We start from the raw sequence: 23,304 nt of genomic DNA on the forward strand, positions 1-23,304 counted from the left end.
GTGGGGGGGGGGGGGGGTGGGGGGGGGGGGGGGTGGGGGGGGGGGGGGGTGGGGGGGGGGGGGGGTGGGGGGGGGGGGGGGTGGGGGGGGGGGGGGGTGGGGGGGGGGGGGGGTGGGGGGGGGGGGGGGTGGGGGGGGGGGGGGGTGGGGGGGGGGGGGGGTGGGGGGGGGGGGGGGTGGGGGGGGGGGGGGGTGGGGGGGGGGGGGGGTGGGGGGGGGGGGGGGTGGGGGGGGGGGGGGGTGGGGGGGGGGGGGGGTGGGGGGGGGGGGGGGTGGGGGGGGGGGGGGGTGGGGGGGGGGGGGGGTGGGGGGGGGGGGGGGTGGGGGGGGGGGGGGGTGGGGGGGGGGGGGGGTGGGGGGGGGGGGGGGTGGGGGGGGGGGGGGGTGGGGGGGGGGGGGGGTGGGGGGGGGGGGGGGTGGGGGGGGGGGGGGGTGGGGGGGGGGGGGGGTGGGGGGGGGGGGGGGTGGGGGGGGGGGGGGGTGGGGGGGGGGGGGGGTGGGGGGGGGGGGGGGTGGGGGGGGGGGGGGGTGGGGGGGGGGGGGGGTGGGGGGGGGGGGGGGTGGGGGGGGGGGGGGGTGGGGGGGGGGGGGGGTGGGGGGGGGGGGGGGTGGGGGGGGGGGGGGGTGGGGGGGGGGCGGGGTGGTGGGGGGGGGGGGTGGGGGGGGGGGGGGGGGGGGGGGGGGGGGGGGGGGGGGGGGGGGGGGTGGGGGGGGGGTGGGGGGGGGGGTGGGGTGTGGGGGGGAGGGGGGGTGGGGTGGGGGGGGGGGGGGGGGGGGGGGGGGGGGGGGTGGGGGGGGGAAGGGGGGGGGGGGGGAGGAGGGGGGGGGGGGGTGGCAGGCAAGGGGGGGGGGGGGGGGGGGGGGGGGAAGGGGGGGGGGGGGGGGGGGGGGGGGGGGGGTGGGGGGGGGGATGAACATCCACAGCTCCCTAAGTCTCTCCTCATAGGGCAGTGGTGGCGAACCTTTGGCACTCCAGATGTTATGGACTACAATTCCTAACAGCCCCTGCCAGCATGGCCAATTGACCATGCTGGCAGGGGCTGATGGGAATTGTAGTACATAACATCTTGGGGGGTGGGGGGGGGGGGGGGTGGGGGGGGTGGGGGGTAGGGGGGTGGGGGGGGGGGGGGGGGGGGGGGTAGGGGGGGGGGGGGGTGGGGGGGGGGGGAATTGGCCATGCTGGCAGGGAGAGCTGATTCGACAATGTAGTCCATAACATCTATGGAGTCTCAAAGGTTCACTCACTAGTCCAACCCAAGCTATTCTTCTCCTAAATTAAAGAATACAGACAATGGAACCAGTTGATGATCAACAATGTTAAGTGGAATACAAGGATTCACACACCTCTTGCTGCAAAACACTTCTGGAGTTAATCTGCAGCTTTCACAATTTCACAAAATTTACACTATTTAAATAAATATTAACCACATAAGATTGGGTCCTGCCAGGTTTCATGCAAGTAACAGAGGGAGGTGGTCCCTTCTTGACTACCAAACATGTTCTGTGAGACCTGAATGACATAAAGCCATGCATGATGGGATTTGCCCTATGAAGTGGCCATAAGGAGCTCAAGGGCAAGACTGAATAGAAACACTGGTAGGCTCCAGTATAGACTGGTTTTGTTGAAAACAAAAACATTTTTTTACCCTTCTGTGATATGAACACCCAGACACTTAAATTCTTTTTCGTATTTGCTTCAATGAATGCTCAAAACATAGAGACTAGACAGACACTATATTTATATGCAAATCATTCAGATGAATCCAGCTCCCAATTTCCCCACCTTTCATGCACACACACAAATGCATAAGTAACTAATAACAACATTTGCATCACTGTCAATGTTCATGGGAGTATGATTTGTGAATGTCACCAACTTGCAAATTTACAAATTTGCTGTAACATACCAATGTAACAGTTATTCACTGCAACTCACTTTTCACTCCATTTAATCTGTCACTAGAAGTCTGTATATAGTGTGAGAATCTCCTTAATGACCAGGGCCAGGGTTGAAAGAAGCATGCAACAAATTGTGCATGGAAAAGGAGCTTTAGGATGTCTTTCTCACACAGTAGTTCTACTCCAGGCTCGGCTGCTGACAAGAGGGGACTGGGGGAGGGGACAAAATTCAGGCTGCCAAGTCAGCTGCATCCAGCCAAACATCTTTCTGCCAATTTTCCTTTTGATGCAGTTCTGAATGCAGCCACTAGGGGTACAAGCAAGCTGAAAAGAGTAAAAGGCCCTCCACTAGACTAACCTTGCAAAACCAAGGTAAACAGTAGTGTGTTGCAACAAGATAAAATAAACTTTCCCTTTCTTTTTCTTAATTTCCCTCTTTTCCACTCCTTTCTCATTCAACACAAGCTGCCCTGAACTGTACTGTTCTCCTGTCCTCCATTTCATCCTCACAATGACACTGGCTGAGAATGTGTTACCCAGTAACCTTCTATGTTGGATTATTTGCATATTAGAAGCATATGACAGTATTCTTATTGCATCTTGTCTTAGCGTTCTAATCAACCCCCCCCCCCTTTTTTGGCACTGCAACTTCCATCATTCTGGGAGGGGTGACCAGTTTTCAAGCGTGTGGCATTATTTTCTGATGACTTAAGCCTGTCACACAGAGATCATTAGCATCCATTGCAAATAGTGCAAGGGTGTGTATGTCTCACCTGGGGCCAGGATATTCCCATGCCTTTCAAGTTTAGCCCTAGAACTCCTACAGATCACCCTGAAGTTGGAGGTCAATTCTGAATCTCCTAGCTTTATACTCTGATGAGTTTGGCCTGCCAAAAAAGGACAAATGGATTGACATACTGATTCTTTTATTATTATAGTTTCATGGTAACAACAAGCAAATTGATTTGTTTCGTTATATTTGGTTTGGATCAGAGTCATATGGGGGCCCGGGTGAAATTTTTGTCCAGGGGCCCATGATGGCTCTTGGCAGGATGTCTAGTCAAACAGCAAGGAAGTTTTAAAAGCACCAATGGTGAAGTAGCGGTAGCAAAGTAGTTGTTATTTTAAGAGTAAAAAAAAGTTTTACTGAATGCTCAGGTCACTGGGACACATTAAGTAGCTCTCCATACACCTCTGAATATATTCTGACAGAAAAGGGAATGTTGATAAATTAATTCACTTGCCTCCCGGCTTCTTTAACCCCAAATGTTATAGTTAGCATCTCAGTGTAGAAAAAAATGGGGGCATTTATTTGTTCATTAGATTTTATTCTACCGTTTCTCCAAGAAGAACAGGGTGGCATACATGGCCCCACTCACCCCATGTTTCCTCATCATATCCATTTGAGATAGGTAGACTTAAAGAGAGTGACTGGTCCAAGACCACCCATTGAACTTCATGGCAGAATGGGGATTTGAATCCAGTTCCACATGGTCACAGTCCAAAATTCTAACCACTATACTACATCACACTGGGTTATCGTCTGTGGATAATTGCGACCCTTCCCATAAAATTGCTCCTACTCTCAAAATCCCATTCAATTCCTGCCCAATTTGGTTTCTTTCTTTCTTTGCCATAATTCTTGTCAACTGTAACATTTTTACACTCCACACCATTCTGCAACAAAAGGAAAACCATAACCCCCCCTTCTTTTGAGAAGAAATAGTGGAAAGTTCACTAGAAATGGCTGCATTGTTGCAGATTTAAAACCAGACTTGGGGAAGGGCTGGAAGCTCTTCAGTTCCTGCAATTCATTGTTTATTTACATCTCTATGAACCTACAAAGGAGGCAGTACATGTACCCACTTAGTGCAGTCTGTCTTACTCCTTATTTGGCAGCAAGGCTGATGCATGAAAACCCTCACCTCAGCCATAGCATGGTGCTTGCGCTGTAGCAACGTTTTGCCGAGATCGATGCAGGTAACAAAGCTTTTGTCTCTGGTGTCTATCTCCGACTTAATGCCCTGGTGGTATTTCATCAGAAGTTCCACAGACGAAACATCCCTTCAATGTGGAAGACATTTGAGAAATAAGCAGGACATTTTTAACAGCCAGCCGTTCTCAAAAAGGCAACATGCTCCACTGAAATATTCAGAGCTCCATTAGACATCAGACAGTTATGACACACAGTAACTCTAGAGAACTGTTCCCAAAGACATATAAGCCCTGTTTCTGACAACTGGGGCTTAACTAATGTTACGTTTTTCCATGGGTTATATCTGAGTTCCTCCTGCTGACTTTCAATCAGGTGCTGACTGAGAGTTTTCCACTGGGTACTCAATTCTCAAGTGCGGTGTGTGTGGGGGGGAGGGGCATTATTTGCAGAAACCTTTGCATATCCCATCTATTCACATGCAGCACTCCCAGAGCTTTTTTAGGTTGGGAAAACGGTGTGTGTGTGTGTGTTGGTGGTGGTGGCTTAAGCTCCTACTTCTCACACATCACAATCTCAATCAAAATTGGGCCCCCGCATGTTTGGGAATTGAGTTCTTCATGGCGATTTCATAGCTGACATTTACTGCTCCAGTGATCATAGAGAGAATATGTGAAAAATATAACATGCAGTTAGTTATGTACTGTTGAGGTTTTCCAGAATATTGCACCCTTAGAATGTAATAATAATTAAAAAGAAAGAAATTCCTGGAGATTTTTTTGGAGGGGGGATGGAGACTGGGAAGAATGGGGTTTGGGTGGGAGCTCGGTAAGTTATTATGCCATACAGTTCACTCTCTAAAGTAAACATTTTCTCCAAGGAAACAGGTTCTCTGTAGCCTGCAGGTCAATTATAATTTTAAGAGATCTCTAAGCCCCAACCTGGAGGTTGGCGACACTAGCTGAAATGCTGAAGCTTGCACAAGTTTCACCTGGCATCAACTAGGGAAAGGAACACGAAGGACCTTGGCTCCTTTCCACCACCTTGTTACCTGGGCTTCTCCTGAGTTTCGATCTGCCGTATCACATTTTCCATCCAAAATATCAGGTCCCGGACCATGATGAAGAAACGGAATTTCTCTGCTGTATCAACCAGCTGATCCCGCCGTCCCTCGCAAGCTGCAAGCAAGGCCTTCCAAGCTTTCACTACCTCTTGCTCTTGTTTCTGGATAGCGACGGCTTTTTCCCCAGCATAGGCTGCTTGCAGACGTGCTCCTACTTCTTGGAAATGCTGAACCTGTCATGGAAGTCCAGAGAAAAGACGACTTTGCATTGAACTGTGGGAAACCCTGAGTTCAAATCCTCCATTCAGCCAAGTCTAGATAGACAACTTTGTATCAGTCCTAGTTTTCCTAGGTTTAAAATGGGAATATTGCCTATTTCACCAAGTTCTTTTGAATGAAGGTCTCGACCAGGGCTCTGCATACGTAGACATTTGCCCTTTCTGAACCTTGGTCTCAGAGATATTTGGAAGAATCTCATTTAGTATGTTCAAAAATCTTTCAAGAAGAGTTGGATACAGGGGCAATTTGGCTGTGACATTTGTCACCCCACTGATCACCAGGGTTGCTCTTTCAAGGAGAGCTGTTCTCAATCAAGTCATCAACATCAACATTCAAACTGTCCCTTCAGCACAACATGCATCCAATCTGAGATTCCACTGGGTTGCAAAATAAATCAATTCGCAAAATGTGAAAAGATAGTGGATAACACCCCTGAGGTATTCTCATAGATATATTTTCTATTGTCTATTTCAGGGATGGACGTGACCTTCCTTCTAATAATGAAGCAGTTACCTGCACTCCCAGCAAGTGGATATCACGCTCAAAAGCTGTGTGCAGCCTGTGAAAAGACTCTGCTGTGTTGGCATCCCGGCCTAACTCCTCAGGTAGCTCCTTTTGCTTCTCCTCGATGAGAACCAAGATCTCACCACCATCGTAGAAGAACTTGTGCAGGTCATAGGAGGCAGCCAGCAGCTGCATCCTGGTGTCGATCAGTTCCAGTAGATCAGCCCAGCTCTCATTTAGACTATCCTTCATTTCTGCAATCGTGGCAGCCTCCGGGTGACCAGCATCAATCAGCTGCTCAATTATGAGATTGACATTGTCCACCCGCTCCTGCCCGATGCTTCCTGTTTCCCTGGCAAAATCACGAAACTTTTCCCGCAGCAGCTAGTCAAGAAACAAACCAAAATGAACAGATAAGCATTCTAAGAATTTTGGAGCCATTCAACAGTGGATGCATTTTTCATAATTTAATCCAAAAATTAAAAATTAAATGCTGAAACTTCAGTGCAATTCATATCTCATATGTTATACATGTCTGTATATATTCTACATTTTCTTGTGCTCAGGGATCATAATGGACACTCCTTCTTATAAGCAGCCACTCTTTGTATTAGCAATGTACAGGTCTTCTTGGGCTAAGGGGAATTCTAATGCACCCAACCATCTGTCAGCAATTTCCCCTCTAGATGCAAAGTAGCACTGCTGACAATCTATCACACTCATTCCTCCTTATCATGAAACCCAGCCTGAGAGAGCCACACTTGTTTCAGTAAAACTTGGGTCTTTTTCTCCAATAACTCCAACTAGCTGAGTAAACGATTTTTATTGAAAAATAGAAATCAAAGAAGTAAAATAAAATGCGGTTACAGAGATTGCTCTGCTGAATACATTCTTATGGATCTCTCCGGACATCCAGCCCAGAGGTGCTTCTCTTAGCTTAGCCCATCATAGAGTCATCTAGGTCTTTGTTCTTAGACTCCAAGAAAACTTCCCTGCTGGCCATGCGGTTCCCCAAATCTTTGAAGTGCCTTATTTGGGCATCTTCCTGTCCTGGGTGAATTTCCATGGCCTTTTGGTTTCCCCATCCGGCCAATCAAAGACCATTTGATCAAAGACCCTTTTTAGCACGTAAGTGTGATGCTGCCAGCTTTTACAGTACTATTCCACCACACTCCTGCACTATGCTAAGGCAACAGAGGCTAAGAAACATGGCCTTGAGGGTCAGGGCCAGGACACATTCTCACAGAGCTTGCTCACAGTGACATGGTCAAGGTCTTGCCCCATCTCTTGGGATGATGCCACTACATCTCTCTCTGCAATCCACTGCTCAAGGTCATCTACTTCTCGCTTCAGCTGGAAGAGGTGGTACATGTGCTCCAGCTTATGTTTGCGTTCCTCAGCTAGATCCTTCAAGCCTGCATACTGCTTGTCTACTTGCCCCTGCAACCGGATGATCTGCTCCCTAGAAAAAAACACACACATATTTTTTGAAACAAGTTTCCTGTCAAAGAAAGAGAAACAGCACAATCCAGTACATATGCACTGGACTAGGATTCTGGAAAACATAACAGTTTGGTAAAATGATATGATGCATAACCTTAGGTCAGACACCACCATGCTCTTTTACCCTCCTGACCATTGCTTGCTACTACTTCCAGAACTTAACCAGCATTGATTATAGATACGCACCCTTCTGGGTGGCCACTGGAGAGCAGCTTCTGAGCTCGGCCAGCCAGCTGCTTGATATTTTTTCCATAGTCTTCTATTGATCGTTGCTGTCGAAGTTGTCTTTTCAGCATCACAATCCCACTCTCTTCATCCTGCAACCCAAAATCCCTTCAGTCATTGAGCATGTGAGACATGGTAGTGTTAACTATCCTTGGCATTAGCAAGCATGTCTATGACTCCACTGGAATGAGGCCCATTTATGTAGCCTCTTGTGAAGAATAATTCCTCTGCTGTATCAAGCATTGTGTACTGATTTATTAATAAGCAAAATGCACAATTTCAGGGCCTAGAGTATGTAAGCTCCACAAGTTCTCCAAGAAATTGCAATTTATAGACACTTCTTTTTGTATTGATTAACAGTTAATAGCCATAAGTCACTACAATATAAGTTACATATATGGTATATAAACTGACAAATATACTCATGTATATAAAATGTAAAAAAGTGTATATACGTTGTAAATTCAAGATTAATAAATCAGTGTTAAAAACGTCTGTTAAAACTGTTTGGGAGGGATGTTACTCTCACTCACTATAAATCTGGCCAGTATCTTTTTAGCAGCCAAGCAAAAAGTGACATACTGTGAGTAGTAAAAGGATCAGCATCGGATAAAAGAAAAAAAAACTTCTCTGAGTCTGAGAAATTATTCAAATCTGTTAACTGCTTATCAAGAAATTTGGCCCTAGGCTCTGAGTAAAAGGGTCAGAAAAGGACATAATGTATTAAAGTCCTCAGGGACTCACGATCCATAAATTCAAAAATGCAGAGCCACCAGATTTGGAAATAGCAACAAGCAAGAAAGGTTGAACACAGTGTGAAAGCAAACTGAGGTAAAGGTCATTCATAGATTTGGTGAGGTTATACTGACTAAATAAGAAGCTCTGACCTAGAGATAACCTAACAATTTCCTGGTCTAAATTTTCACCTTGGTTTAAAATGATAAAAATTGCTATGTTCTCTCTCACAGCATCACACTTATACACTCCGTAAGGAATAGTAAAACCAGCAATAGGGGCCTCCGGGGTACCATTCGGTACAGAATACTAATAGAGAATGTTATTGAAATAAACTGTCCATTCCAAAGGAAAAAAGAACGTAGGCTGTCACTTCTAGATTATCATGCATTTAGTTCTTTTGTTTTCTTTTGTTACATGAGTTGTTACTGCTTCCCTCACCCTTCTGTTTCATTCATACAGAGAATGATTCAAGTCTGAAGTAGGGGAGCTCCATAATTAGAATTTCCCACAATTTTTGAAAGGCTAAAAGCAGGTTCCGGGGAAGGACCTCACCCGACCCCACTGCTTTAAACCCTACAGGAAGGTCTAATCATAGATCTTTCAGGCCAAATGAGGTTTGACTTCTGCTGCTGCCTACTGTACATATAGCAAGCAGAGCACCTCTACAGCCCAGATAGCTTCAAGAATGTAATAAAACCACTTAAAATCACGAGCTGCTGGATGCATCTGCCCCCTGTGCTCAGCAAAGTCTGAAGCCTCCACCAGCTTAAGGAGCCCTCCCTTTGTTGAATTGGCTCTTTATCCAGGAGCAGAGCCACTTATATTGGGGGATGTCTCCTTAGGCTGGAGGAAGGCTTCAGCATTCGCTCAGTGGCATGGCAACATACACCCCTGTGAGACTTAACAGGTATTGCCTAGTTGAATAAATTGGAGAGATTTGAACTGTTCCATATTGATTGCGAGTGGGGAGCATTACCCTCTATTCCCAGCTCCAATGTTCACTCACCCAGGCCCAAGTCACCACTACTAGCACCATAATTCCATCTCTGCTCTCTTCTTGCATACCTCCCAGAGGAGTCTGAGGGACAGGGGAGGTGCTGGTTCATTTTTGGCACCCAAAATAATCCTGAACAAGGCTGGAAATATACTGCTTAAGCACTTGTATCAGCATGTAGAAATTTAAAGTATTCTTCAAATCCTGCCTCTGAGTGATGTGTGAAAGGAGCACAGACATTTCTTGCTGACACAGCATTTCTGCCACTGCCTAATCTGGGGGAGGTCCATTGTAGGGGTGAGCCCGCGAACCCAGCAGAACCGTAGAAAGAGCGCCTGGGATGCCGGTGCCGGCTACGGCCTTCTGGGCGCACTCGCTCCCCCAACCCCCGTTCCCCCGTGAGTCACAGGTCATGAGATGCCTGACTCACGGTCACCAGATGTTCCAGACAAAGGGACAAAGGGGCTCTTGCCCCCAGGTGTGGATTAGACCCAGACATGGATGCTTCCTCCTGCACGTAGCAGCCCGATGAGATCATGCATCACATGATGATCTCCCGCTCTCCCGCTCTCCTGCCTCCCGGTCCACCCACATTGCCCCCCCCTCTTGTAAACCCTAATAAAGGAGGCAGAGCCTAGCACACCGCGGCAGAGTTGCCAGGATCCGCGGGATCCAGCGCTTCCTGCTACTGGCTCTCTCCACCAGATGGAGATCTCGGCGTCGTCTCTTCCCTTGGGGCCTGCCGTGGAGGCAAGACTACAAGCTGGTGCCGAGGCAACCCGGGGAATCGCCAGAACCTCCCGCCCGTGCCCGTGCAGCCTGAGAAAGGGCTTCTCGGTACCGATACCGTCCGGCTGGATCCGAGGCGGCATCCATGACGGATCTGCGTTCTAGGACACTCTCTGCGTCTGACGAGAACCACCCGGTAAGCATGAGAGCTTGCAAAAGCCGCGGCCTTATGACAAGCTTACGTTAGCGAGCTGAAAGCGCTTGCAAAGCAGGCAGGGACTCCAGAAAAAGAGGGGAGCTGCGCGAATTGGGTGAGGTGATTGACAGGCAATTTCCATGGTACCCAGAAAGGGGACATTCAATCTTAAGGACGCTAGCAGAGGAAAACATGGGAGCACTCTGCACAGAGAGCCTCGGCGGCGCCCGATGTCATTGCTACTGACGATGGAGACAATGTTATGCTAATAGCCATCAGCCTGCAGCAGGTCCATGAATTGTCTTTGCCGCTTGGATCTCCCTCCTTTAGCACGTCTTTCACCTACTGAATTTCAAGCCCGGAACTTTCTCTATCCACTAAGCAGGACACCTGTCCTCCTCCCGTTTCACTTGCTTCCCTCTCCCCATTCAAACTCTCCCATTTCTGCGTGCTCACCAGCGGCCCTGCCGCCTCACTCGCTTTGCTCCGCCTTCTGCTCCGCTTCCCCCCTCCCGTTTCCGAAGCCACCACACCTTTGTCAATGCCACATAATAGTGCGGGTTTCAAAACTCCTAGCAGGCGTATTTACCACGATCTCGCGGAGGAAGGAAACCCTGACAGAAAGAGCGGCAAGCCGACCTCCTAAGCATCATGTGCCCTGTCACTTCACCCGACCATGTGTGGGGAAAGAGGCGACACCAGCGAGTTGTCGAACATCGCCCCATAAGGTTACAAGCGTTCTCACTGAACTCCGCAAGGCAAGCAGCGCGCATAGCCACTGATTTGCAGCGGAAGAAGAAATGCACCCGGCGGAAGAAATGCCAACATTCTGGCACCATGCCCAGTCAATCTCAGCTAACCAAGAGAGGGACTACGACCTTGAGACCTCCGCCAAAATGCCCCCATAGCCAATCTACAGGGCAGGGAGGCCTGGGAGGAGGAAGATACTCACGCATAATGGCCTTAAGCCTAGAGTCCTTCATAAAGAAGAAGCCCCTTGGCCCCCTCCTCAGCAGTAGGTTCAAGCCAGATCTCATGGCCTCTGAGGCATGATGCAGAGTCCCTAAGCTCAAAGCACCCAGCAACGGCAAACTTCAGCCAGTACCTCTCAGGGAAGAGCAGGGATCCCAGCCTGCAAAGGAACCGCCCTCGCGAGATCCAGAGGTTAAGCTTCCCAAATCCAGGTGTAGCCATTCTCGCTTAAAGATCCAACATAATGCGTACCTCTAAGAAAGACCAGAATGAGTGGGTTGAATCAAGCCCATAGAGAACAAAGGCTTGCACGATTCCACCGTCGACCCCCACCTAAACCTTCTTTTTTCACAGCGTTCAGCTCATGTTGTTTCCTCCTAGAGATGTCCCCAATTGTATGTTCAATAAAAATGATCCAGCTTGGAAACACTTCCTACAGAATTGGGACAAAGACTAACCCCATTTCCTTTTCAGCTTTGTTTATATTGATGACTGAATTGCCTTGCTTATTATATGTGCTTTATGCTCTGCGTGTCTTGCCCGTTTAAAAAGGACCCCTAAGGTTTTCCCCTCATAAGAGGGATTTTTCCGTTGCTTCTAAACTATGCTCTTGTGCTTCAATCTAGAGTTTTCCTCCTTTTGGTTATGTGTGCCAATGCCTTGAAAGGTTTCACCCATTACAGCATCGGCCTTTAAAAGGAACACAGTCCGTGTACTCCCTAGGATGCCAGTGGAAACTGCTTCAAGCCGCCTCCATCTTAGCTTAAACCCTCTAATTCTTTCTCAAACCTTTCCTTGAGAACCTTTTCCTTTGTGTATCTGAGCCTACACTGCCACATTGGCGTGGCGCAAGTTTATATGTGAAGCCAGAATTATTTCCGTGCTCCCACATTTTCTGCTGAGTGCCACCTGGCTAGTCACAGTGCCAGGGGGGGGTCTCTCAGCCCCATCTATCTTACACAGCCTCCCACTTCGTGTGAAGATCGGGCGAAAGCTCAAACCAGCGAGAGTCTCCCTTACAGGAGGGGCAGGTAAGGAGTTAACTTCCGGACCCTTCCCCTCCCTTCTCTTCTGCACACCTCCTCCTTCTCTCTCGAATGGGCTGGACGCATTACTCCACCTCTATAGATCTAGGATTTGATAAAGGGTTTTTGCAAACCCCTCTCCAAGTTGCTCGTGTGATCAAACTCTCCAAGCCCAGGAACTGTTTCTTTCTTTTACATTTTTTTCTTTCTAAATCTTTTCCTATGGATTGTTTATATTCACGATATGACTATAAGTGTTGTGAATTGTTTAAAAGTTGCTTTTACTAAAACCTACACTCTAGACGGGTGATTGGGATTGTTTTGCAAACAAGCACCCGACCTGGAGTGTGACCCCTCCCCTCCTCTCCCTCCTCCCCAAGCCTTCCGGCCAATTCCTGTCTCTGCCTTGTGTTTTCCTAACGCCTTTGCAGATGTTGCAAGTGATGCGGGCCGGAATGGGCCCAGCTAACTGCACCTAAGGAAATCTTGGCCAAACAAACAAAGAAAGGGGAGTAGCCCCCCCCCCCACTCAGGGCTCAGCCCCACTCAGGGCTCAGGTTTTCCATTGTCATCTGTGAGGAAATAACTCAGCAAAACTAACTTCAGCCAGCGCACAAACCCCCTGAAAAGCGTTGCTTGTTTTCTCTCTTCCACACACAGGTTTTCCAGCTTTCGATGGGGCCAACTCAATCCCAGGGGATGAGGAGAAGCCCGGACCCCTATTGCTGAGAGGGCACGATCGCCCCCAGCCTGGGCCGAGGAATGGGAGGGGATCTCTCTGGAGCCAGCACACCTATTCTTCCATGGAGATCGCCAGCCCCCGCTGTCCCCCCCCCCCCCAGGGAACGGCAGCCTGGAGCCAGCACATGGCTCAGAGGTTGAGAGTGCTGTGTGTCAAGCTGCTCCTCATCTACAATCGCTATTCTCTCTCCCCTCTCTGCCGCCCTGGCTGAAGCTTGGAGTTGCAGCCAGGAACATTCCTGGGATAGGTTAACCTTTGGAACTTCTCTCGCTGTTTTCAGCCACCACTGATTGTTATCGGAACATGCCTTCTCCGCCGCAGCCTTAGCTCGCGGGAGTCACTGAACTGCTACAATGCCACAAAGACTATCAGTAGCTCTCCTCTCACGCTCTTGAGAAATCCATGGACTCTAACACCATTGCTCTGTAGCTTTGGTAGTCAAACAGCAAGAGCCATGCATTGGTTCTTCAATTATGCAGCCACGGGTTTTGCCTCCCCTTTCGCATTACATCATCCAGCTTATGTATCGCTTTTTAGCTTAATGCTTATTGTTTACTGTAACCCAACTGATGGTTGAAGTTATTGCATGCCTTGGATTTTAGAAGTTATATTATTTGTTTGTTTGTCCAACATCCCGCTCGATTTTTCCGCTGGGACTCTCTGCTGTCTCAGCCGCCTTACCATCGTCTTGCCTCAGGCTCCGCCCCGGGAGCCCAGTATCCGCCCTTCCCGCTCCGCCCTTCCCCTCGACCCCTCTTGCCGGAACAACGCTGGTTGCCGCTTCGAAGCAGAGTATAAGTTTCCCTCGCTGACTTCCCTTGTGCAGCCCAGGTCCCTGGACTTGTTTCCGGAACGCCAAGGAAATTATCGGCCCGTCATTGGCCCTGCGCCCTATACGAAGTCCATCAACTCCATTCCTCGACTGCTTTGGATGCTCCTTGGCCTCCGAGGCGGCAAGGTAAGAGCTAAGATCAAAGCACGACCTTAGATAATCAATGCCGCTACCGACAGTTGCTTGTTATTGTTGAGGATTCATATGACAGTGCGTGAGTTGCCGGGATACTGTGCTGCTGTTCTATTTCTGCATTGGATTTGATTGTATATGCCTTATCGTTGGAGCCCTTTCTATGCAATGTATTTCTAGCCTTGCTTATAATGTATGTAAGAAACCCTTTGACTTTTCCCTACGTCGCAACCAGGTCCTCATGTTGCACAAACAGCTCAACCAGCTTTCTCGAGCTGAAGTTCCTGGGGAGGCAAAAGCGTCCCCTAAATTGCCCAACTCCCAATTACACCGGGCTTCCTTCCTATAAAGCGCATTAAGAAAGCGGGGAGATGTAGGGGTGAGCCCACGAACCCAGCAGAACCGTGAAAAGAGCTCTCCTGGGATGCCGGTGCCGGCTACCCCGAGCCTTCTGGGCGCACTCGGCTCCCCCAACCCCGTTCCTCCGTGGGAGTCACAGGTCATGAGATGCCTGACTCCACGGGGTTCACCAGATGTTCCAGACAAAGGGACAAAGGGGGCTCTTGCCTCCCCCTTTAGGTGTGGATTTCGCTAGGACCCAGACATGGATGCTTCCCCTCCTGCACGTAGGCAGCCCGGGATGAGAGATCATGCATCATCATGCATGATCTCCCCGGGCTCTTCAGCTCTCCTGCCTCCCGGTCCGCCCACATTGCCCCCCCTCTTGTAAACCCTAATAAAAGGAGGCAGAGCCTAGCACACGGCAGAGTTGCCAGGATCACGGGATCCCACGCTTCCTGCTACTGGCTCTCTCCACCAGATGGAATCTCCGCGTCTCGTCTCTTCCTTGGGGCCTCGTGGGCAAGACTACAGTCCATTATAAACTTTCATTTTGCATGTGTGCATAAGCAAGCGCCCACACAGTGCATCACACTGGATACTATTAGTGCTGCTCTGAGATTCATTGAGCAAGGGATGAAGGAAAGGGAGAACTCTTGTTTGGTCTTTATGGCTGCAAAGTGCAAAAAATTGAAATATCTGTGAAATGCTACTTGCTGTTAGGCAAAGAAGCTCCAACTGGAGCCTGAGACATGGTAGTCTTAACTGTCCTTGGCATTAGCAAGCATGGCTCCGACTATACTGGAATGGGGCCCTCATGGAATGTAACCCCTTGTGAAGATTAATTCCTCTGCTGCATCAAGCATTATGTACTGATTTATTAATAAGCAAAATGCCCTTACCTTTGGCTTCTCATCTGTTACCGTGTAGAGCTCCTGCTCACTTATCCAGGCTTCCGCTTCCCCCGCATCCAGGTAATATCGCTGAGCCTCACTTGCTTCTTCCAGACGCTGCAATCTTTTTGAAGCTTCCTCTTGTAAAGTACCCCAGGAGTCCTTCAGCTGCTTAAGGCGCTCTTCAATATCCCTGAAGTCTCCATCCCCATCTGCTCCGGCCAGCATACTTTCCCCTCTGCAAAGAATATCTTCAATACGTGGGGCATGTCCAGCAATTTCCTTCTGCAGAGTCTAACAGGGAACAATTTTAATGGGGGTTTGGATAAGCTGCGGAACATTTTTGCTTCCTGAATAGTACTAACCTGGACTTCCTGAAAAGTACTATCTTTTCTATTGAGGAACCTGAACAATGGTCACTGTGGAAGGCAAAACAGCGATGGAAAAATTCCAGAACTCAACATGCGGATTTGTGTACCTGAATCTGCCCCTCCCCCCCCCTTCTGCAGCCTTTCCTATGTATGAAAAATATAGACAGGCTGGAAAAACAAACAGGAAAGCCTTTATCTCAGTAATGGAAGGGAAAGTGCTACCCTGTTTATCCTCCAGGATCATGCAGCTTTCAGTATAATTGACCACAGCACCTTTCTTATTTCAGGGTTGGCAATGGGAAGCACCTCACATTAGTACCACTCCTACCTGGCTCCACAAAGGTAGTGCTAGAGCACTTTAGCTCTATTCGGTGACAATTGCACTAAGGGCTCTTAGAAGACTTTATTTTGTCCACACTGTACTTTAACTTCTACTAGCTGAGGCTGTCAGGAAATTTGGAGTCATCAATACACAGATGGCTTCCATCCTTCCTTTGAGTAAGTACCGTGGCTGGGTTGGATGATAGCATATAAACTCAAGTCCAATTCACACATTACACAGTGCTCATGACTGCAACAAGGGTTTTTAATCAGATATGTGGGGCTTGGAGTTCCGCACTGGAAACTTAATTCCTAGATACATTTGGACCAGGACCATGGCATGCAATGAGAAGGGGCTTAAGTCTCCTCCCGCCATGCTATTTGCCTAACCTGAAACAGTCTCAGATTGCTTGTCTTGTTTGGGGAAATGTATGTGTAGCTATTAGTAGATGAGCGATTCTCAAAACAAGCAAATAGCATCATTTCTGATTGGAAAAACTGCATGAGGGGAAAGACTTAAGACTGTTCTTCTGTACTGTGCAGTTTTGATCTGAATTGGTCAGCACACTCCTGGAAGTTGTTCCCAAAAAAGGGACTCCAAGAACATACCTATGGGAAATCTGCATGGGGCCCCTATGAATTTCACAACAGGAGAATCAGCACATAGGCTCAACCCAGAAAAACTGAAATGCCACCGCACTGGGATACTGGTTAACTGTCTGTTCTAAATATCCTAAGGGACAATTCTTCTCATATTGTTTGTTATCAGTCACGACTGAGATGTTTGAAAATATCAATGAAGATCTAGTCAACCTGGAAATGGATTTCACAGACCAGGGGAAAAATACAGAAATACCTGGGTAGACTCACCTGGTTTTTCTTCATAAGCAGCTGTACTGACAGGAGGTCTGTGCCATGGTCAGTAGACTGAGCAAGGGGAAGACGTTCCTGCACCCATAGCTAGAATACAAAATAACTGATATGAAAATTCAAGCGTGTCAAAAGGGAAGTCCTTATTCAGCTAATCTTGGAGGAGTTGAAGCATCTTGCCCATAAGTGCCATCAAGTTGGGTTGTGCTGGAGGAACAGAGTATCCTATCCTCTAAATCCGAATCATAATGCTGTTCCTAAAGATCCTACAGTTAGAGAATAATTCTAGCTTTTTACTAATGATTCGTTCAGAGGACTGAGGAACTCGCCTGTTCGTCTGCCAGATCCCGGTCCAACTGGTACTTGGCCTTGGCTGTTTCTAGCTCCTTCCTCCTTTGACACAGTGGCTCCAGAAGATCTTGGAAGCGTCTCTCAATAACCTCATGCTTGCCATCCACTTCATGCATTTCTCCTCTGGCTGGAGGAGCCTGAGACAGCAATTCTTCCATCTCCCTCTTCCGCACGCTTACTTGGTCATCCAGGCGCTGAAACGAGAGAATCTCTATTCCCACGGCTATCTTGCTCACTTTAGATTTTCAGCCCTTCTAAGGCTCCGGTTTAATATTTACAGGGACTCCAGTTCCAAAAATAAAGAATTAATGCAATGATTCCTCCCCACCCCTAAAGAGACTTAACAGAAGTTTTCACCTGTCAGTCACAGCCTACCCCAGATCATGGACTGGGATGATGCCGGAGGTTACCTGGGAGAAGGAAGGGGAGGAAGGAAGCAGAGCCACAAAAATATGGAGAGCCTCTGAATGTAATGATGGAAGTACCCCCGGGGAAGTCTGAGTGGAAGGGGGATGTTTCAATCTGCAAGCAAATGTACCTATAGAAATATTGGGGGTGTGGCTGCCTCACATGTTCAGACTGTACTACATCACCACCACTGCCAGACTCAGCCTACCTCTTACCAATCCCCTGCAAAGGCCAGCAGCTGTCTACTTGAGTGACAGTCCATGTGCTTTTGGAGCTGAGGAGGGAATAAGAATTAAGAGGTTTGTTACATACTTTCAGGTTCTTCAGCAGGATATTGACACTGGTGAGATCTTTCCCCTGGACATCAGATTTAAGCTGCTCTTCCATTTCGCTGATCCATGCACCAAGGTCAGCATAGCTCTGTGCATAGAGGTCAGAGCGGTTGGCATCAAACAGGTGCTGAGCCTTTTCTTCTGTGGTTGCCTGCAACTTATCCCAAAGCTCATACAGTCCCACTAGCTTCTTGGAAACAGCACTGGCATATTGGGGCTTCTTCTCTGCCAGTAGCTGCCCTTCCTGGAAGAAAAGAAAGTCAGGCAAAGAAAACATGGAAGTATTTGTCAAATGCAGGGACAGCAAAGGAGAAAACCTACCTTTCCACTCCCTCCCTGCCCAAAGAAAATATAAGTTGTTAGAGAAAATAGTATTCTCTGGGAAATTCTGTTTAACTAACACAACACCACCATACTGCTTGCTGATGAACTGAGGACTGGATAAGATCCCTGCCCATTACTATTTGCAGTCATTGGTTAGCCATACTAGTGCTCTCCCATGGCATATATACAGCATTGCTGAAGTCAATAGAAAAAAATCCTGCATTTTAATGTAGCCCTTGAATTAGCTCAGAAAAGAGATACCCTATTCAGACACTGAGGAGGGACGAGGTTTCATGAAAATCTATCTCCTGATGAAATGTGCTCAGTCTTTCCCAAGATCTGATTCACATGAACCAAAAACCACAATGAAATGAAATGCAAATCTGCTTTTTCTGAAATCAGACTGCTGTGTGACACACTTCTGAGCCCTGGTAGCAGCATCATGTCATGCTCCACTGAAAAAACTGGTGCCAGGGTAACGGTGACACAATCACATTACTATTTCATCACACCTCAAGATCAATCTGTGTATCTTTTCTTTTTGCAGAGTCAGTCCTTTGTTACCATAATAGGTTTTTCAAACATTTACAATTATAAACAACTCTACAACACAACATACATTACAATGCCACTGCTGAATGTTATTAACAAGAAAAACATCAAAAAAGAAAAATAACATATTCCATTTCAAGTTACCTTCACCAACTTTCCTCAATAAATTTGTCTATTTATAACATTTCACAGCCAATCACAATATTATCATTCTTGTAATCTTGTAGAATGTAATCTATCCATTCTTTCCACTCCAATTTGAATTACGTATCAGATTTACATAAAATATAAACTGTCAATGTAGCCAATCTTACAAATTCTATAATTTTAACATTCTTGCACTGCTGGGATCTTTGAAGTTTTCCAATTCTTTGCCCAGATAATTATTGCTGCTGTAGATAAATAAATCATTAGGTCTCTTATCTTTCTTTACATCTATAATCCCTAACAAGTGCATTTCAGGCTTCATTTCCATCTTAACTTTTAAAATCTTTGATATTTCTTTATGGATCTGTTGCCAAAATACTCTAGCCTTCCTACATGTTCACCATTGTATTTCTTCTCCGCATTTCCAGCACCTGACAGAACCTTTCTTCATTTTAGCCAATTTGTGTTATGTACCAGAGGTGTATCTTCAGCCTTTTATCAACATACTTCCATGGTTTTCTAAACTGACAATGTTTTTGTTCCATTTGGAAATTATTGGTTCACTAGGTGCTATCTTCTGGATGAAGGTGAAGTCCTGCTGATTTCCAGAAAAAAGCATTTTTTAAACTGGCTTTAAATCACATCCCTCCAAGAGTTCTTGTGACAGTATGTATCCATTCCTCATACTTCTCTATGCATGATGGGTATCTGATGGGTATCATGGAATCTCCCATCAGTAAAATATTTTGTTATGCTTTTGGTAGGATTCCCTGACACTCTGAATTAGCTGCAGACATTTTCCCCTAGGGACATTACAGCCAGCTGCACTGGAACATTTCAGCCATCGCAGTTGTTTTAAACTATATTGCTGAGGGCCACACTAGTTGGTACAAGAACATAGTCTCCTTTTTCCTAGTGTCACAATTCAGCAAAGAATAAATCTCCAGATGGTTCAGAAATACTTATTTCCCAATTTGCAATAATCTAGGAATGGTAGTTATGGCAACAATCTTTAAATCCTTTTCAAAAATTCGAACCTCCAAACATAAAAATATAACAATGAAGAGAAAGAAGAGCTATTATAGGTGCCAAACCACGTACCTCATCTACCTTCTCTAACCATCCTTGATGAGAAGCAAGCTCTGCCATAAAAGCCTGGTGCTTCAGCCATTTGCTGTGCAAATTCCGCGCTTCATCATAGGATATGTCTTGAGCTGTGAGCATTTTCTCATCAATCCACAGAGTGAGCTGTGAACAAAAGTAATGGCGCGCAATGGTGAAAGTGGACTGCCTGTTTTTCCAGAGCTCCCATACTGTTTTGCTAAAATTGTAAGCTAAATGATGATGGTGAGATGAGGTGCTAAATTATTTGACAGTGCTCTGTACCTGTTTATTCCTGCCCACTTTAGTCACTGATTATGCTCTGAGAAGTTACTTAGAAACATAGTGTTGGAAATAATTTCAGCCTTCTACGAATAACACATCATTTTATCCTTGTATTAGATTTCATCTCATGCAGCCAACCTACCCAACTTCAATATGTCCAAGGAGAGAGGCCTTACATCAGGGGGACTCACCTTAGTGAATTTTTCTGTCAGAGTTGAGTGCCCAAATCACATTAGACTCTAAGTCCCCTTTTCTAATGCCAGCTGTAAATTGCTTCCATTCTAGTCCAATCTGAAAGTGATTACTACACAGGCTCCCCAGAGCCAATCAAAAGAGGGTAGGGAAAAGGGGAATTGTACAGACTTTAACTGCCTGCAATTATTGACACATTTCAGGAGTATCAACACTACATTTAATGCACATATACACCAAGGTTCAGCCATTCATCATGCATTTTCCTGGTATTAACAACCAACTTTTACTTAATATCATCTGCATGGACCAGCTTTGCAATCTCATCACAGGAATGATACATGGGTTAAAAATATCCAGACTTTCTGTGAATGTTCAGAACAGTTCGGGTTGGGCTCTACAGCGCCAGACTAAAAGAACAAGTGGCTGCAACAAGAATGTGCATGAAAATATGTGCATAATCCTAACCCAAACATTGCTCACATAAGAATTCATACCTCAAATTCTTTCTCTAACCTAAATTAAATACCTCAAATTCGTTCTCTAACCTAAACTGCAGGAGTACAGCCCAAGCAGGAGTGTTTACTCCTGATGTAATCCAGAATATGGAAATCAAAGGTAAGTACAGGCACCGACTAGATGAATAGTACCGATTGATCCAGCTTCCTTACCTCCTGGCAATTCTGTAGAAAGTTCTGCAGGTCATGATTGTTCTTTAACAACACATATGCCTCCTGAGATTTTGTGACATTAGTTCTATATCTAGACATGATGAATAATAATAGCATTGTTAAGAGCAATTTCCATTCTAGCAGTCCAACCAGTACGTTACACATTGATCAACATCCAGAGAGCCTAGTTATGTGCACCCAATAGGTCTTCAAGGATTTTCTCAAACAACTTCATATCACAAGCACCATACTATAAAATCAAGAGGCATACACCCATAGGGTTTAAGTCCTACAAATGAATAACAAATTGAATATAATCCTTTATAGACTAACCAACGCTAGGCAAGTATGGCAAAGCACAATGAAGACACAACAAGCGGCTTCCCTATCCATGCCTTATCTATGTTTGCCTCCTACTCTACAAATAATATATTTCAAACTGGAACCAGAAATTCAGAGCCGTGACTCACACTTAGTAATTTTTTTGACCTGCAGGATTTCCAGGAAATATTAAAACCGTGGGTGCCCGGGTGGTGCCTGTCAGCGCCTGCCAAGTAGTTTTAGAAAGTGGGCAGGGCCAGGTGGGGCTTTTGAAAGTAAGGATTTTGATTGGCAGTGCAGATATTTTAAAGTACTGTTGTGGCAACAGCTGCCAACAAACCTGAAGGATCTTTACTATGTGACTGAAGGTAAGCTTAGGCAACCATTTTGAAACTAGCTCCACATCCTGCTCAAGTCATTTTATGGCAGCCATTTGCAGCTGAAGCTGCTATACTATGTGGGAATTCCAAAAGTGCCCACAGGTTCAAAAAGGTTTGGGACCCCTGTAATAGGATGTAGGGAGCTTTGATTCAGTAAAAAAGAGCCCAGTTGCAAAGAGTGGTAAGTTGCAGCACTAGCTCAAAACTGATTCAGCTTTCCATCCTTTCAAGATCAGTAAAATGATCAGTAAAAAGTCATTCTTGGATTTCCTCTTGCATGTTTTCACCTCAGAATAAAAACCTAGGTGATGGTGTATCCAGGGACAAGGCTGCCTCCCAGCACCAGGCTGCCTGTTCCAACCCCTTCTTTGTCACAAATGTCCACCCAGGAACCCTGGAGCATTCCATAACTGACAGCCCACCCCTGAACTTATCACAAGGCGCAGGGACCTCCAGGAAGCCAGCAGCAAGAAGAAACAGCAGAGACATGGCAAGGGAGCTAGAGCAACAAGAACAAACCGCAGCAGTTCCAGGGACAGCACAGCCCTGGCCAAACTGCAATCAGCAGTGTTCAGCAGCCTCAGAGAGTGGGGCAGGGCCAGCACAGCCCCAGTCAGGCTGCAATCAAGCAGGAGGGCTGGGAAGGCTGAAGAGCCAGTCTCCGGCTGGCAGGACAAGACAGACAGCTCGTCAGCCACTAGGAGGATAGAACAGAGAGCTCCCAGGAGAGAGGGAACCAGTGGTGGGATTCAGCAGGTTCGCACCACTTTGGCAGAACCGGTTGTTAAAATGGTGCTTGTAAACAACCAGTTGTTAAATTATTTGAATCTCACCATCGGAACTGGTTGTTGAATTATTTGAATCCAACTCTGGAGGGGACCTCCTGAGATGGATAAAAGGGAGGCAGAGTAAAGAGGGAGGAGGCTGTTGTGAAGTGTTAACTACCTGACAGAAGTGAAGAGCTTTTGAATAGAAGCCTGAGTTGTGTCCTGTTTCTGCCAGAAGGATAGCTGAGCTCCTCTGAGGCCAAGGTCACCTACCCTGCAGTGGTGGCCAGCAGAGGGGGCACTCACAGGGTAGTTTCAGGAAGCAAGCCTTGTTGGTCAGCAGTAGAAAAAGGGACCTTTGACTCTGAAAAGCCTGCACTCTGAAAATCTTGTTGGTCTCTAAGGTGCTACTGGACTCAAATTTAGCTCTGGTATTATTCCTACATACCGACCTACATTAAAAGCAAGGACACAATGCACCACTGAAACAGTCCCACTGAAATTACCTCTCTTGAATCAGCTGGACCTTTTCCCTAATTTTATCAGAGTAAATATTCCCTTCAGCCACAAGTTTGTTCCCGCTGCCCACCAGTCCAGTAATTTTTTCCTCGTTAGCTTCCATGGTAGCAAGGAAATCTTCATATTTTCGGATAGCAGCTTCTGATGCTTCTAAGGTGTCTGGGGACTCTATGTGAGCCAGTGTGAAGTCCTAGAGCAGACATTGGGGAAGAAAACAAGCCATTAGAGTGTTGTGAGTTTCCTGGGTTGTATGGCCATGTTCCAGTAGATTTTCTCCTGACGTTTCGCCTGTATCTGTGACTGGCATCTTCAGAGATGCTACCAGAACACAGTCATACAACCCGGAAAATCCACAACACCCTAGTGATTCCTGATTCTAGCCGTGAAAGCCTTC

At 47.1% G+C, this 23,304-nt stretch overlaps 1 protein-coding gene across 1 annotated transcript in view; it reads right to left on the reverse strand.

Moving 5' to 3' along the window:
- Positions 1-2,210: 2,210 nt before the first annotated feature.
- Positions 2,211-23,304, reverse strand: part of SPTB (spectrin beta, erythrocytic) — a 39,278-nt gene continuing 18,184 nt past the window's right edge. The window contains exons 11-23 of the mRNA XM_048485781.1: positions 22,898-23,100; positions 20,924-21,014; positions 19,776-19,922; positions 17,632-17,895; positions 16,890-17,105; positions 16,561-16,650; positions 15,008-15,292; positions 7,368-7,498; positions 6,936-7,140; positions 5,688-6,062; positions 4,884-5,128; positions 3,825-3,963; positions 2,211-2,786 (exon numbers count right to left, since the gene is read on the reverse strand). Coding sequence (XP_048341738.1) covers positions 2,766-2,786; positions 3,825-3,963; positions 4,884-5,128; positions 5,688-6,062; positions 6,936-7,140; positions 7,368-7,498; positions 15,008-15,292; positions 16,561-16,650; positions 16,890-17,105; positions 17,632-17,895; positions 19,776-19,922; positions 20,924-21,014; positions 22,898-23,100 — 2,412 coding nt within the window. The 3' untranslated portion in view covers positions 2,211-2,765. The remainder of the gene's footprint in view (positions 2,787-3,824; positions 3,964-4,883; positions 5,129-5,687; positions 6,063-6,935; positions 7,141-7,367; positions 7,499-15,007; positions 15,293-16,560; positions 16,651-16,889; positions 17,106-17,631; positions 17,896-19,775; positions 19,923-20,923; positions 21,015-22,897; positions 23,101-23,304) is intronic.

Source organism: Sphaerodactylus townsendi, linkage group LG02 (assembly GCF_021028975.2).
Source record: "Sphaerodactylus townsendi isolate TG3544 linkage group LG02, MPM_Stown_v2.3, whole genome shotgun sequence".
Taxonomy (NCBI): domain Eukaryota; kingdom Metazoa; phylum Chordata; class Lepidosauria; order Squamata; family Sphaerodactylidae; genus Sphaerodactylus; species Sphaerodactylus townsendi.